Raw genomic sequence first — 15,089 nt, 5'->3', positions numbered from 1 at the left:
CATCGTAACGTCCTTACCTGAGAGTTCAGTTGCCGTGCCCTCTTCCTCGGAACACACGGGTCAAAAGAGACCGTGTGATGTGTTCATAAGTTATTCTAGCTGTACATGTGGGTGGATACCTCAGCTCAGGTGTTGCCCACTGAGTTATAGGGGTGGTTAAGCGTAATCCGTGGCATCTTAGGCATTAAGTTTCAGTTTAAGTGCTGTGTAGTGAAGTGTAATATTGTAGGATAATCGACTTTTTAGTCTGTTAGTTATGCTACAGCCACTCTCACAAGCTTAGGACCTTCTACAGACCACGACCGAACCAAGACTGGCGTTGGGTTTGGAACAGTCTGGTCAGCATTAGGACACGTCCATCCTTTCCCACACAATATTTATTTTACTTGGACACAAGACGTAAGTGATTAATAGCCGTCGGTTTGCTCTAGCCATGTACATGTATTATATATTTTACCCAACAATATGCAAAGTGGGTCAATTGTCAAAGGTCAGTCTTAAGAGTCATGGCATGATGTCAGCGTTCGGTATGACTAAACTGTCAAGAAACCGAAAGATCTTAAGGTACCAAATGACACGATGTATTCACAACTTCTTGAGTTAACAATGAATAAAAAATTTTAGGGAGAGAGGGGCGCTGATTAACGGTATATTTCTCTACTCGTAAAATCTACATGTCCTCTTCATCCTTGGTTGAACATTTACTTAAAGAAATTCTTTCCGAATTCTCCTTATCCGACTTGACGCTTTCCTTACCACGTCGGAATCGGTAATCATACTGATTTTAAACTTAAGATCAGTTTCAACTCTTGGCAGTATTCACTATGCTTTTCGCTCATTCAGATTTTAATTATTAGTCAAAACCTATACTTAGAAGACCGAAAACAATTAAAGAACCCGATGCAACGCGCTCTGCGTTTCTGCGATTCCAAATATACTCAATGCAGTGTTGGCATACATCCCCACTGCTGCTTTATCAGTGGGACGGTAAGGATCGCACTGAGCAGTATGGGTAAGGGTTTGAAGACTGCCATCTCGACTTTGTCCTACAGATACGTGGAGACACTGCTGGTATCTTCTGGTTGCGTCTTGGAGGCAGACAAAAGTTGTGGCGGTGTTCCTTGCGGATTCTTGGGGGTAGAAGATGGCGATTCTTGTGGCACAACGAGAAGTGTACTCTGTAACGCCCGTGTAGCTGATGCTGTACGGAAAAAAAACGGAACCTGTCAACAATTGATTATGATAGGCAATCTCTGCTTGGGGAGTACCAGTAGCGTGCATGTCTGGTGACCGACAACACTGGCAAAGATTCGGATAACCCCCGACCACTAATAGGGTCACTAACCTCGGACGCTACTGCATACAAAGCCCCAGACTAGCGTCTGTCGGTGAGACTAACCTGTAAACCGTATCAGCCATCCCGGCTTGTTGTTCCAGACCGCCAGACAGTACACGGGAACTCCGGTCAGGGTGAGCGCCAGGCCTATCCCGACATCCACCGGGGCGGAGTACAGAGACATGGCCACTACTACTGCGCACACTAGGGAGAAGATGATGGGCAGCACAAGTGGCACCTGGGAAAAGAAGTTTCAGATAACGCAACGGTGTAATCGCACAGGTTGCACTTGAACATGTTTACCAACATTCATGTTTCCCAACACTGCTAGTTATATTACACTGAAGGACCTAGCCTGTCACACTTAACATTTGCACATGTAGCTCTAGGCTAGCCTCTACCAGGCCCCGTCCTATCGCTGGGAAAATAGTAGAAATCGGCTGAAGTAGTCCGCTATACAGGGCAGTCCGCTATACAGTGAAGCTCCATTATCGTTAGTGAAGCTTCACTGTATAGTGGACTACCCTGTATAGCGGACTACCTACTAGGTCGATTTCTACTATTTTCCCAGCGATAGGACGGGGCCTGGTAGAGGCTAGCTCTAGGCTTCTTGTAATTCAAGCTTGAGAATGCCCCTATTGTACCGTTGATGGTAGTTAAAACGAGTTCCACTCTACCGTGGTTCTATGTGAGACTTAACCATACAATATGATACATTGACTTGCGTAAGTATTCACCTTCCACGGACGGTGCATGTCCGGCCTCCTCCAGCGTAAGTACGGCACCGTGGCGGTGGCCAGGCCGATGAAGAGCCACCGTACTGCACTGAGGAAGTTTATCAGCCTGTACACATCATTGGTGGTCAGCATCAGGAGAGCTATTGGACACTGTAGCAAAACGAGAGAATACCTAGTAGGTAGTACACTATCACATTGTACTTCACTTCAAGAAAATTAGATAGTGTTTATGTCTTTGTCAATCTCTCTATCTGTCTGTTTGTCTGCCTGTCTGTCTAACTGTGACTGTCTGTATCTCTGTCTGTTTGTCTGTCTCAGATCGGTCTGTCTGGTTGGCTTGCTGGCTAGCTGGCTGTGTTTCTGAGGGAGTGTGTGTATGTCCGTGTGAGTATGTCCGTGTGAGTGTATGTGTGTATGTGTGTGTGTGTGCGCGTGTGTTTGTGAGTTTGTGACTGTGTGTGTATGTGTGTGTGTGTGTGTTCGAAAACACGTATAAAACATTGAAACTGAGACGGATCCTTACATCTGCTTGGGGATTAGCTAACCGACCAATGGCATCATGCTGCAACTCACCAGTAGCGCGACCGCGGGCAGAGGCGTGAGCAGATTGACGTGTATCATGGCCAGCAGGTCGGGTAGATATCCGTCACGGGCGCCTACAAACGTAACCCTGAAAACAACAACACAATCAGAGATGGCCGACTTCACCCCCTTGACAATAGGCACCCTCTGGCGGAACATATGGAAACTACAGTTCGAAAGTAACTGTTACATTTACTCAACATAGCTGTCTGCGAAACCTGTTGCTGTAAATTAAACATGTGCTAAATGTCATTTGTGTATTCATTTGTTATCTATCTTTTCCAAGGTCTTTAATTGAAAGTTTTGTATATTCGTGTTTTCTTTATACTTATATATATATTACGTAAAAACACGAATATACAAAACTTTCGATCAAAGATTACTTAGTACTGTAACACATTTCTTGTTTTCTAAATTATCATTAATGTACAGGCAAAATGAATTGGGTAAAAATATCTTTAAACAAATTGTTGACGTATGAAATCAGTGACTTTCCGACAAAAAACTACCTTACTTTTTGTTAAAACTACTCATTGTCACGCTGTTGCACGAATGGACGAATAGCCTTGAGGATAGATACGCACCTCGATGCAGACAGCAAAATGCCATTAGTCGAGCCAAAGCAGGAGACAGCCACCGCCACCGGCACCACCCAGGCCATCACCCCGAGTACGCGCTGGGCGAAGGTCTGAAAAGAATTTAGGAAGACTGTTTTTACAGTGTTCTTCTTTATGTTACCGTTTGCTCCGTGTTGGTAAGGTTCATGTAGACATTGTCAGAAAAGTACGTACTGCCCATTCTATCAATATCATTAAAACAGGATAATATCGAACTACTTATACACTTATAACTGATAAACCTTATCATCCCATTTGGCTAAGTATATAGGTGACAAAAGAACAAGCACATAAATTTGTGTACATGTGCCATCCTAGCTAGCTGTTTGATCATAACGTGAGCCCCGGTAACCTAACTAACCTAACACCCATCTACATTCAAGCTTATCTGGGTACCGAAATTTCGTCTTCTATAAAACTGACGTCATTAGAAACGTGATCTCACCACTGCCACAGCCTCTGACGTCAGGACTTCCTGAGCTGTCATGGCGGTGAAGTAGGCAATGTTAGTCAGCAGGTAGATCACCATGACAACAGTCACCCCGATCAAGATGGCCAGAGGGAGGTTTCTGACATAGAAACATCGATAATAGTATTATCATTTTAAACCCTCACGCCTTGGTATATCAATCAAATTGTCAAAGAGCAGACTACATTCGACCAACTGTGGCGATTGCCAGGTCACAGAATTTCAAACTCTCCAGATAGTCAATTATATTTTTCGCCAAAAATCTACCATTGGACCAAGCTCGTAGACCCACAAACAACGCCCATACATAAACATCGCACAATGATCCAAACATAGAGCGAGCAGAGACCGTCTTTTCCTTATGTGTGGCTCACGGGCTTTACAGATCTAGAGTGTCATCGAAGGCCAAGGTTAGGAACAAGGAGATGTAGATCTGTCGACCTAAACTCGTACCTTTTCGGATTCTGGACTTCTTCTGTCAACGTATTCAAGTAGAACCTGAAGAAAAGATGAAAGGGCAAGACGTTGTTGAGAGTTCGGTAAAGCTGGCAACGGTTTCTTATAGCAGATTGTTTTTAAAGTGAAATAAATTGGAGTACATTCTTACCATCCCGAAAAGGCGAAAAGGCCCGAGTAGAAGGCGAGAGGGATTCCTACTGGTGAGATCGTATTCCCTTCAAACGTGTTCTGGAAGTTTTCGGTGGAACCTAAGTGGAAACATAATTTGTTAAAGAGTCCTTTAATGTGACTGCACCCTAACCTATACCAGTACGACAAGTACATTAGACATGTCCTACGTAGAAGTATAACATGAGGGGGAATACAAGCAGTCACGTTTGGTATCGCATCCTAGCAGCGCCACCTAGCAGAACCAGTCAGTATCGCCCCACAGAAGGTAGTAGACGGACTGCCGAGACGTTGGCGGGTTGTGTATTAAGAACTTGTTGACCATTGAACCAACCTGATGATACCATTCATGTATTACATGTAAGTACGTGTACTGTTAAGTTTATGAAAGTTACAAATCCAGGAAACAATGAATATCTAAGGACAATTTAGTCACTCTCTATAACTGGAGAATATACGGAGATAACTAAAGTTTAAAGTTTCGAGTGACATCCATCACTCAACTGCATTGTACTGTGTTTTACCGTTAGCCAGTTGGACGATTCCTGCGACTATGATGACCCCTAGTCCGAGCACCTTCCCCACGGCAAACACGTCCTGTGTCCAGGTGGACAGCTTCACGCTGTAGCAGTTCATGAACGTCAGCACAACTGTCGGAGAAAGTGTAATTATTGATCTGTTAACCAAGGGAGAGAAGTGGTGTCTGTGTAAGTGTGTGTGTTTGCATGTCTCTCTCAATCTCTCTATCTATCTATCTATCTCTCTATATATCCATCTATCTATCTATCTATCTATCTATCTATCTATCTATCTATCTATCTATCTGTCTGTCTATCTATCTATCTATCTATCTATCTATCTATCTATCTATCTATCTATCTATGTGTGTGTGTGTGTGTGTGTATGTATGTGTGTGTTGTTTCAGCACTGTAGTTGTTGTATGTTCTGGATCTACCAGAGGGCGCTTAACGTTAAGGTGGCTGATTGAATATTATAAGTCTCTCTCTAATTGCCTTCCATTGTGGTGATTTTCGTCCTCTTTTGCCATCATATCACAAATAGAGGGTCACTTGTCAATGTAACTGATCCATTCTTTACCCCCATCGTATCATGTGCAGACCGTAATCTTATCGGTTAGGCAACACCTTCTTCCGTGTTATATCAATCACCATAGAAGTCGACATTTCCGAGTACATACCCCGTACGAGTTCTATGTAAAGATATACAAGGCTCTCTTGATTAACGATGGTTTGAATTTACCCCTCGAGCTTGGAAAACTCTGATGCAATGCACGCTAACGTTGCGTTATTGCGGATGTATTTAATGGGAATGTTTGTTCTGCTCTTACACAAAAGCATTAGCATAGTGCAAGTACAAAGCTCTTTCTCAATGACGTCCAGATACGTTCCAATCAATCTAGAATAGACACATGCTAAGCTTCACAAATGAATGCATTGTCCCAAGACAACTTACTAGATAGATGTAGAAAGTATTACGAATGCACTATTTAGAAAGGTATCACATGATAATTCTGAGAACCAATCACAGTGCGAGTAGATTAAACCAGCGTTGTTCTTTCTCTCAAAACCAGAGTGATGTAACTTAATTATTGCCTTCAGCAAGAAGTTCATGTTTGTCGGTGCCGATTGTGGGCTTGTTTGTGGACATAACTCGAGAACCCGTAGATGGATATGTTTTATATCTGATATGTGGATATTATGTTTAAGTAAAATGAAGGAAATTTTCAATTCTGGGCTCCGAAGTTGACTATTAGTACACTCACAGTCACAGCACTACGGAAGAGATCACCCTCCCCCTTCTCTTTCTTGACGACATTTTGACCCATTTTGACACACAACCATAGTGTTAGCTGAAGGGTTGTTGACACACCCTCTTTAAGGCTTGGACATATGGTACATTTACCAGGCGATAAGATTAATATTGGGGAGGCCACACTAAACCAACACAGGAGACTTAATGTAAACAGTAAACGGTAAATGACTTGCATGTATTCTAGATTGCTAAATGTGCGGTCCCTATTGCCCCCTATCCACTGGATTGAAACCGTTAAGCGACCGTCCAGCGACCAAAATTAGATTTATGTGACCAAGGACATTATTTGACTATGACACTATATAATGTCCGTAGTGTGACCTATGACTTTAATTTGTTATTAGAAAATGATCCAGAATATAAAAGTATAATTGAAAGAACCTACATTTTTGTAAGTGTGCGTGCGTTTGTGTGTGTGTGTCTGTTTGTTTGTTTGCGTGTGTATGTGTATGTGTTTGTGTCTGTGTGTATGTGTGTGTGTTTGTGTGTGTCTGTGTGTGTCTGTGTGTATCTGTGTGTGTGTGTGTGTGTGTGTGTGTGTGTGTGTGTGTGTGTGTGTGTGTTTGTGTATGCTTGCGTGTGCGTTTGCATGTCTGTCTATCTGTCTGCCTGTCTGTCTGTTGGTGGCATTCTTTAACGAAAGAGTGATAGTATAAACTGTGAAGGTATAAACTCACGGATCGCCGCTGCAGCCAGTAGTTTTATGGCGGGTTCGGGCGTTTCACAGTCCAGGAAGAACGGCTGTAGGATGTACCGTCCAGCTGTCAGCGACAGGACCGCCATCACAGCCGGCCGGATCAAAACAATCTGCGTCCACAGTCGCAGGAAAGCAGGGATAGGACCGAAGGCCTCGTACAGATAGGCGTAGTCGCCTCCAGACTTGGTTATAGAGGTCCCGAGCTCCACAAAACTCAAGGCGCCGAAAGCAGAAAGGACGCCGCACAGGGTCCAGACGATCATCGCCACCCCGACTGAACCACCGGAGTTCAGCAGGACTCCCTTCGGGGAGACGAAGATTCCCGACCCGATGATTGTTCCGACGAGGATCGTTACCCCGTTGAAGAGGTTGATGCGTCTCTTCAGCTTCACGACCTCACCTCCTCCTGTGGAAGGCTTGTCGTCGGGACTGGGAGCGTCTTTCGCAGCCGTAACATTTCCCTTGGCCGCCATCGCGAAATGCTGACTGTAGACAAGTGTAGCCTGGTCGCCAGTGACGTTAGCTAGGTTTTCCCCGCCTGGCCAACCCTGGTGATTTTGTCTGCCTCGTTCAGGGCCTTCCAAGGGGGGGCTGAGACAAAATTTCCTCGGGGGTTTGTCAGACTTGGAGCTGAAGAGCTGGCTTGTATTGACCCTGGCAATAGTCTGGATTCTAGCTTAACTGTACTCAAAAAACTAACGTTAACAAACTTTACGTACGATAAACCAACACACCAGTCAACACAAAACACACACTTAAAAGTGAATAGTGAAATACGGCGCGCTGTCAAATATTGACCTTCGTATTCAAATGCGGTTCGTGCAAGGAGAGGGTGTAGGTCAGGAGGTACAGTATTTGAAAGATGGGAGTTCAGTTCAAGGTCATTAGTGCATTCGAGTTAATGTATACCAGACCTGGCCTTTTTGTTAAGAAACGCTGAAAGTGCTACGTGGAACAAGGAAAGTGCCCATGGGGGTGGTTCTTCAGTACCTTTAAACACGAACGTGGTGACCTTAGCGAGATGTCACTGAATAAAATATGTACCTACCTGTTTGTTAGATATGTATATCTATATATGTATATCTATATCCTGTATATAAATAATCAAGTGTTTGGGTGCAATGTTTTCCTTCCGGGGCAAGTACAATGAAAAATCGACTGTTGAATAAAGTCCACAGCCCAATATTTACTTTAAAAGACCCAAGATAAGGAGGTCACCTGTTAGTTCAAGTTCAACTGTATTCCTGTTTAGTTCAGCTGTAATATTTGATTATATATTTTGATATCATAAAAACGGATACAGCTATATTACTGGTATTTGAGGAAATTTTGTCAGGATTTGGTGTACAGTGTCAAAAATTGGATCTGGTCCAGTTGGCTGGCAGATTTTGGCAAAATAATGGCTGTTGCCGTGTTAGATTAGCTTTAAAGTTGAACCGTGACGGTTTGGGGTTAGCTTTGAAAGGGTAAATGACCGAAGAAAATCTATTATTGTCTGCCCTCCGAATAGTTTAATGATAAGCGAGAGTTTGCAAGACAAAACGCCAGCGGGAGCTGCGGCTAGTGTTAAGGAATGGACCTGGGAAAATGGCGGGGTTGTGGGGAACAAAGGTTGGTGTCTTTCCCTTCCAGGTCAACGATGTCCGCATTTAGCAACTGTCTATCTAACAGCTATCTAGTGTAAACCAGTCTGGCTTCTGCCAACATTTGTGCATACATGTGTCACTATGCATGTGTATGTACGCTCACTCTCTCTCACACACACACACATACACACACACACATACGTGTGCGCGCACACTGATAAGCACACACACTGACACACACAAGTCACACACACACACGCACGCGCGCGCACACACGCACACGCATACATATGCAGATCCATAATCATGCACACGCAAGCGCGTGCACAAACACCGTACACGCATGCATACACACGCACATGCGCGCGTGTAGGTACACACGCGCGCACGTATCTGTACATAGTACTAGTATCATAGCAACGAAAGTATGCTATACTGAAACACACAACGGAAGATACCTTGAACCTTGAACGAGTTAACTAGAATGTCTTTATTATATGCGGAACTTTTAAAACAAAATGGAAATGAAAACTGCCATAGAACTAGATTAACAAGCGCCTATTGAAATAGCATAATATCTAGTATTTATAGTAGTATCTATACAGGTTGATCTGTAACACTTGGACAACATCGGAAAAACTAATACCGCGATTTCATGTGAGGACACAAGGCAGGTAGAATGTCCCAGCACTTACGTGAAGTCAGACAGTCTAGTCACCATGGTGCATCGATTTGAGGCTACTCTCCAAGCAGAGGAGGGGTTCTGGCAGGTTTTTGACGTGTTTTTTTTGGCGTTTTTGTCGGGCTTTCTACTTTGTCATTTTTTTGGTTCCATCAAACCCTACTGAACAAACAAAAAAGACAAAGTAGAAAGCCCGACAAAACGCCTAAAACACGTCAAAAACTTGCCGGAACCCCTCCTCTACTAGGAGAGTAATTTGAGGCAAAATTGCGGACTCTTGATAGTTTAAGCCAGAGTGACAGTCTGGCATATAGTAAAAAGGATCTTGAACCCGCTTCGCTAACATTCACTCAATGAACAGTACTAGTTAAGTTACTTTATTTCTATTGGTCCTGACACAGAAGAAACAGGAGGTATGTAACGTTACAATATCATGTCAGGTTGCTTGTACCAGGGAAATCCCCCTACATGTGCTCGCTGCTTCTTGACTTGGACCCGATTACTTGTTCAACTCTTCTCCTTAGTCCTTCTTGCTCGTCTGAGGTACGACTAACAGGATTTTCTGTATAGTCCTGGTCGCAGAAGCTGAAAGGGAGAAAAAGATGAAGAAAGCAGGTTCGTGAATTCTCAAAATACCTTGATTGACAATGCCGGTAATATCCTGAACTCCCATACAACATAAAACAGCGATCCACAATGGTTGGTGCGCCCCGCACTTGACCAGACTTCTACTAAATGCTTGTGCTTTTTAGTGGCTTAGCTGAGATGAAATTATCTTTAAAAAAACTGTTCAAATTGTGTAACAAAGCCATATTAAGACTAATAATGACTGCAACTCTTTTTTAGAAACGTGGACGGTGCATGTCTGGTGAGCGATAACAGCCGGGAGTCGAACTCACGGCCTCTAAGAAGAATGGTCACTGACCACTTATTCTAAGCGCCAAAGACTTATATAAGTGTTTGTTGGTGAGACTTACCTGTAAACTTTATCAGCCATCCCGGCTTGTTGTTCCAGACCGCCAGACAGTACACGGGAACTCCGGTCAGGGTGAGCGCCAGACCTATCCCGACATCCACCGGGGCGGAGTACAGAGACATGGCCACCACTACTGCGCATGCCAGCGCAAAGGTGACAGGAAAAACCAGCGGTACCTGGCGAATAATAAGGTTATGATTCGTTTCTAAAGATCATTTGCTGTGTCCTGTTATTTTCTAGCGACGAAATACTCTATTGAACATTTTTACCGATTATCCTAGCATTATCTGACAAAGTACCATTCTAGGACTGTGAAATTGTTCTTCATTTGCATAATTGATGTCTATCGATATTCCTGTATTCTCGATTCATAAATAATACATATGTCACATGTTTGAGAGTCCAATCATGGAATGCAGAGGATCTGTAAAATTCTCTAAGTATTAATATTAGATACTGATTTGCATAATTCATATTTAGCAATCATGACCGTAGCATGTCCAAAACACGAGATATCAAAACTGGACATTCTGCTGGTGTACCGTAGAAAGCCTCTTGGAGTCCCATTAATTATCGAACTTGACCTTCGTTTCCCCAAATCCTACCCAAGTATCAAAAATATATCATAAGGGTCCATCTTGCGTTATGATGGCGACATAAACAGCCACCTACACAAAAATGGCACCAAAATGTAACCGGCTTGCGAAGGTAATAAATCGAACCCTGCATTATGACGACTTGCCTTCAGTGGTCTGCGCATGTCCGGTCTCTTCCAGCGGAGGTACGGCACAGCTGCGGTGGTCAGGCCGATAAACAACCAGCGCGGGCAGCTCAGGAAGTTGATTAGTCGATACACGTCACTCGTACTCAACATTAGCAGGCTTAGAGGACACTGCGAGGAACAAAAAAAATGAAGAAAAAATATGGCCGACACATGACGTCACGAATCAACATGGAGGCACACATCAAACAAAGGGTAAACAGAATAGGTTTCTGTTTCGCAAAACAGTTTTTTTACCGTTATTTTGCCTGAACAAAAATGTGATAGAATGTTAAAAAATGTGGTGGAGGTTCGAAATAATTTTTCGGAAGATTCACATGACATGTGTGTCACATTTTTCTTTATCTACTAGACTACTAGTAAAGTATGTATGACTCACAATCAAAGCCACTGCAGGCAGAGGCGTGAGCAGCTTGACGTGTATCATAGCCAGCAGGTCGGGTAGATATCCGTCACGGGCGCCTACAAACGTAACACTGAAAACAACCAGGCATTCAGAGACGAGAGGATTCGACCTCCTGATGGTAGGCGACCTTTGGCAGAACATATAGAAACTGCAGTACAGAAACATTCAGACGGACAGAGAGAGAGACGGGCAGACATTCACACAGCCTGATACACAGACAACAACAACAACAACAAAAAACCAATACGTTATTTTCCTGGAGTGAAGCAATAAAGATCACACATTTGTGGCATCTGTAGGTTATTCTTTGAAACGTAGACTGTGCATGCGCATGTGTCAGGGTGGAGATTTCACTCTGAATCGCTGATAGAGATCAGGATCAGACCCTCGACAGAGATTGCGATCATAATTTTTCTAATCCGACTCTTCCAGATAGCAATCTCTACCATGTCATAGTAGAATTAGGCATTCAATCTTAAGTCATACCCTGACATATGTAAGAAAAGGAGATAAAAACGATTGGTTTCCTGATTTTTTATATAAATTTATATAACATTTAGTTATACTGAAGTCAGAGTGCCTTCTGTTGGGGAAAAGCCTACCGTGAACAGGACAATATGACGCCGTTGACACAACTGAAGCAGGAGACAGACACGGACACCGGGATGATCCAGCTCATCACACCGAGAACACGGTCAGCAAACGTCTGAGGGCAAAGGGCACAAATCAGAAACGATTTTGGAGACATTGGAATGATTAGCAACAAAATAGTATGTAGTCATTCATTGTTGTTACATGTTGTTGATACAGACTTTTTTTCAGAGTGACCGCAGACGAATGAAGCCTTCTAATGTTATTGTCGATACCATATTACGGTGAAAGATCTAGAAAACAAAGTTAATTTTATATCTATACTTGGCGTGACGTACTATGGCCACTGCACCCGACGTGAGCACCTCCTGTGACGTCATGACGGTCAGGTAGGCGACGTTGGTGAGGAGGTACACCACCATGACGAGCAAGATGGCGATGATGATGGCCAGGGGGAGGTTTCTGTGGTGAAAAAGTAGTGCACACACTATTCTGCTACAGTACCTTAGACGGCCACAAGAGGGCATGCCAAGTCAAACTTGTCCATTTTTCTGACACCTATCCACAAACCAAATATTCTAAAAAATGATCCATAATCGTTACCTTTCTGGGTTCTTGATTTCTTCTGTCAGGGTATTCAGCCCAAACCTGTAAAGCGAACAAATTATGAAATTGCAACCACACCTTATTAAAATGATCGTCTGATAGTGCTAATTGTAAGAACATGATAAAGTTGACAGAACCGGTGCAATGTATCACGTAAGATAAATAACTGGTGGAAAATAGATATACTAGCGTAATAGATGTTTCTGACGGTCCCCGCATGTGAGTCCACCTACCAGCCTGCAAAGGCAAAGAGCCCGGAGTAGAAGGCGAGCGGAATTCCGACTGGAGTCAGGTCGGTCGTATCAAACGCATTCTGGAAGTTTTCGGTACGTCCTGTGGGATATATGTGTGAAACGATGAAAACGGGATATTTTCACATTTCTCACCACTGCAGCAACACCGTTTCTGCATAAACGAAGATTTAAAGAAATGATTTTTGCGATTGTATATCAAAGTCAGACAGACGGACAGACAGAGAGAGACAGAGAACCAATACTAGTTTACCCTTGGCCATTTGCACGACCCCAGCGATGATGATGACGAGTAACGCTAGCACCTTGCCCACAGAGAACACGTCCTGTATCCAAGTGGACAGCCTTACGCTGTAGCAGTTCACAAATGTCAGCAGTACTGTGGATGTGGAAATAGGAAACGACTATAGTTGCAGGTAAAACCTACGTATACCCTCAAGCAGATGTAAGGACCTGGCTCATTGTTGTCGAACATCTAATACTGTTTTCTTCTTCATTGTATTGCGCACAAATAATCATTCAAGCCAGATACATTTTCCGCGCGCGATTCTACTTGCAAGGTTTCATAAATCTGTGTAACACCAATCAGTATTGAATTTTAGCGTCCTTCCTCTTCGCAAATTTGACCTCGGAGAAAAATAAACAAACTCACGTATCATGGCGGCTGCCAGACATCTAATGGCGGCTTCAGGTGGATCACAGTTGAGGAAGAACGGCTGAAGAGCGTACCTGGCGGACGTCAGACACAGCACAGCGACCACTCCCGGCCTGATCATGAGAAATAAAGTCCATAATCTCAGGAAGGCAGGAATCGGTCCGAACGCTTCGTACAGGTAAGCATAGTCTCCTCCCGACTTCAACATGGAGGCCCCGAGCTCCGCGTACCCCAGCGCACCGCAGACAGACATGGCGCCGCACAGCGTCCAGACGAGCATCGCCACCCCGACAGAACCACCGGAGTTCAGCAGGACTCCCTTCGGGGAGATGAAGATCCCCGACCCGATGATCATTCCCACGATGATCGTTACTCCGTTGAAGAGACCGATGTGTCTCTTGAGCTCGACAACGGTGTCTCCATTGCGCGAAGTCGCCATGTTCTTCTTCTAGAGTTGGTAAAGTACCAGCTAGTGTTTATATCTTCGTCTGAGGTCAGTCGGTATGGCCACCTTTTGGCACATACTAGCTTTGAAGGGTAGCGACAGCGAAGGGTTCGTCGCACCCAACAATACATTAATAATCTATGTATCTAACTCTAAACTGAATACAATAAACAGATGAAAAAGCTCTTGGCATATCTTTTGATGAGTTCCACTCTAAGAAGCACCAATCTTCTCCATTTCCATTATTTCTTCACCTTATCAAAACCAGATCCTAGCCTTCTTTACTTTCCTGGCCTCCACAAGGCTTAAGTTTAACATCTTGAATTGATAAAATCTGGCGGTGACCTCGCCTGGGGTTGGAAAACACGAGACTTTGCTGTTTTGTAGGGGCGTTTCATTTGTACCTGCGTGCGTAAGTAGAACCATATTGGAAAATGCTCACTGTTATGTGAACTGGTAATCGAGCAGTTCGTTTGCTTATGATTGCTAAGCAGGGCCTGTTGTCAGTATTGAAACACTACGAACTGTTGTAAACTTAACACTTTCAAGTTTGCTTAAAGACGGTGCAGACTACAAGGTCTTGACTACACAGCTATCGCGTGTCAAAGTCAACAGCTAACCTTGACCAAGTGTGACCTCCACTTGGACTGTCCATGAACCATAATCCCTGTTGTTGATTGTTTGCCAGAACGTTAACAGGAATTCCAATATCTGCTCCTTACTGCCAAATATCTTTCATGTTAACATTGTATTGTGTTGTGTTGTATTCCTTAATCCATTACAAACCCATCATTTTACATATAAGGTTACTTGCTACAGTTCTGCTAGTTCATTTTAGTGACGCTGAAATAAATCCGAATTATTATCCAGTTTGAAATCTCTTTATCTAAGGTTACTTGCTATTTCTCAGAATAAAACGCCTGACTATGAAAATCTTATTTCTTCATGCAGTCTTATTAAAGTGTTAACATTACTGCACACCATGAGAACCAACTATCATTAGGGATTTGGGTGGAGACATTAAACCTGGCAAACGCCCAAACCTGCGAACCTCGTCATCCTATACTTGGCTGACATCGGGAAGAACCACGAATGTTGACAAGCGTGGAGGTGAAGCAAGAATGTTCTGTATCTCTGGCAGTTTTTATTTTATTTTATTCATGAATTTATTGCAAATTCTTGCCTGTAGGCTAATTCCAAGTAACACGAAAA

At 43.5% G+C, this 15,089-nt stretch overlaps 1 protein-coding gene across 2 annotated transcripts; it reads right to left on the bottom strand.

Annotated features, from left to right (window-relative positions):
* Positions 1–359: 359 nt before the first annotated feature.
* LOC136448659 (cystine/glutamate transporter-like) lies at positions 360–14,391 on the bottom strand. Of its 2 annotated transcripts, none has more exons than XM_066448299.1 (10): positions 13,430–14,391; positions 13,031–13,156; positions 12,760–12,859; positions 12,524–12,568; positions 12,259–12,382; positions 11,932–12,035; positions 2,647–2,743; positions 2,074–2,223; positions 1,400–1,574; positions 360–1,201 (listed from the first exon to the last, which is right to left on the bottom strand). In XM_066448299.1, exons 1-10 carry the CDS (start codon positions 13,869–13,871, stop codon positions 1,047–1,049), a joined length of 1,518 nt encoding a protein of 505 aa, XP_066304396.1. In that variant the 5' UTR covers positions 13,872–14,391; the 3' UTR covers positions 360–1,046. The 2 variants fall into 2 exon arrangements, with proteins under 2 accessions (XP_066304396.1, XP_066304394.1); XM_066448297.1 differs by lacking the exons at positions 11,932–12,035; positions 12,259–12,382; positions 12,524–12,568; ... (1 more) ...; positions 13,031–13,156; positions 13,430–14,391 and adding exons at positions 3,240–3,343; positions 3,718–3,841; positions 4,195–4,239; ... (1 more) ...; positions 4,893–5,018; positions 6,879–7,670.
* Positions 14,392–15,089: the final 698 nt, after the last annotated feature.

The sequence above is a fragment of the Branchiostoma lanceolatum genome, chromosome 14, assembly GCF_035083965.1.
Source record: "Branchiostoma lanceolatum isolate klBraLanc5 chromosome 14, klBraLanc5.hap2, whole genome shotgun sequence".
NCBI classification, from domain to species: domain Eukaryota; kingdom Metazoa; phylum Chordata; class Leptocardii; order Amphioxiformes; family Branchiostomatidae; genus Branchiostoma; species Branchiostoma lanceolatum.
The sequence above is the reverse complement of the archived record's forward strand: the minus strand, read 5'-3'. Positions and strand labels throughout refer to the sequence as shown.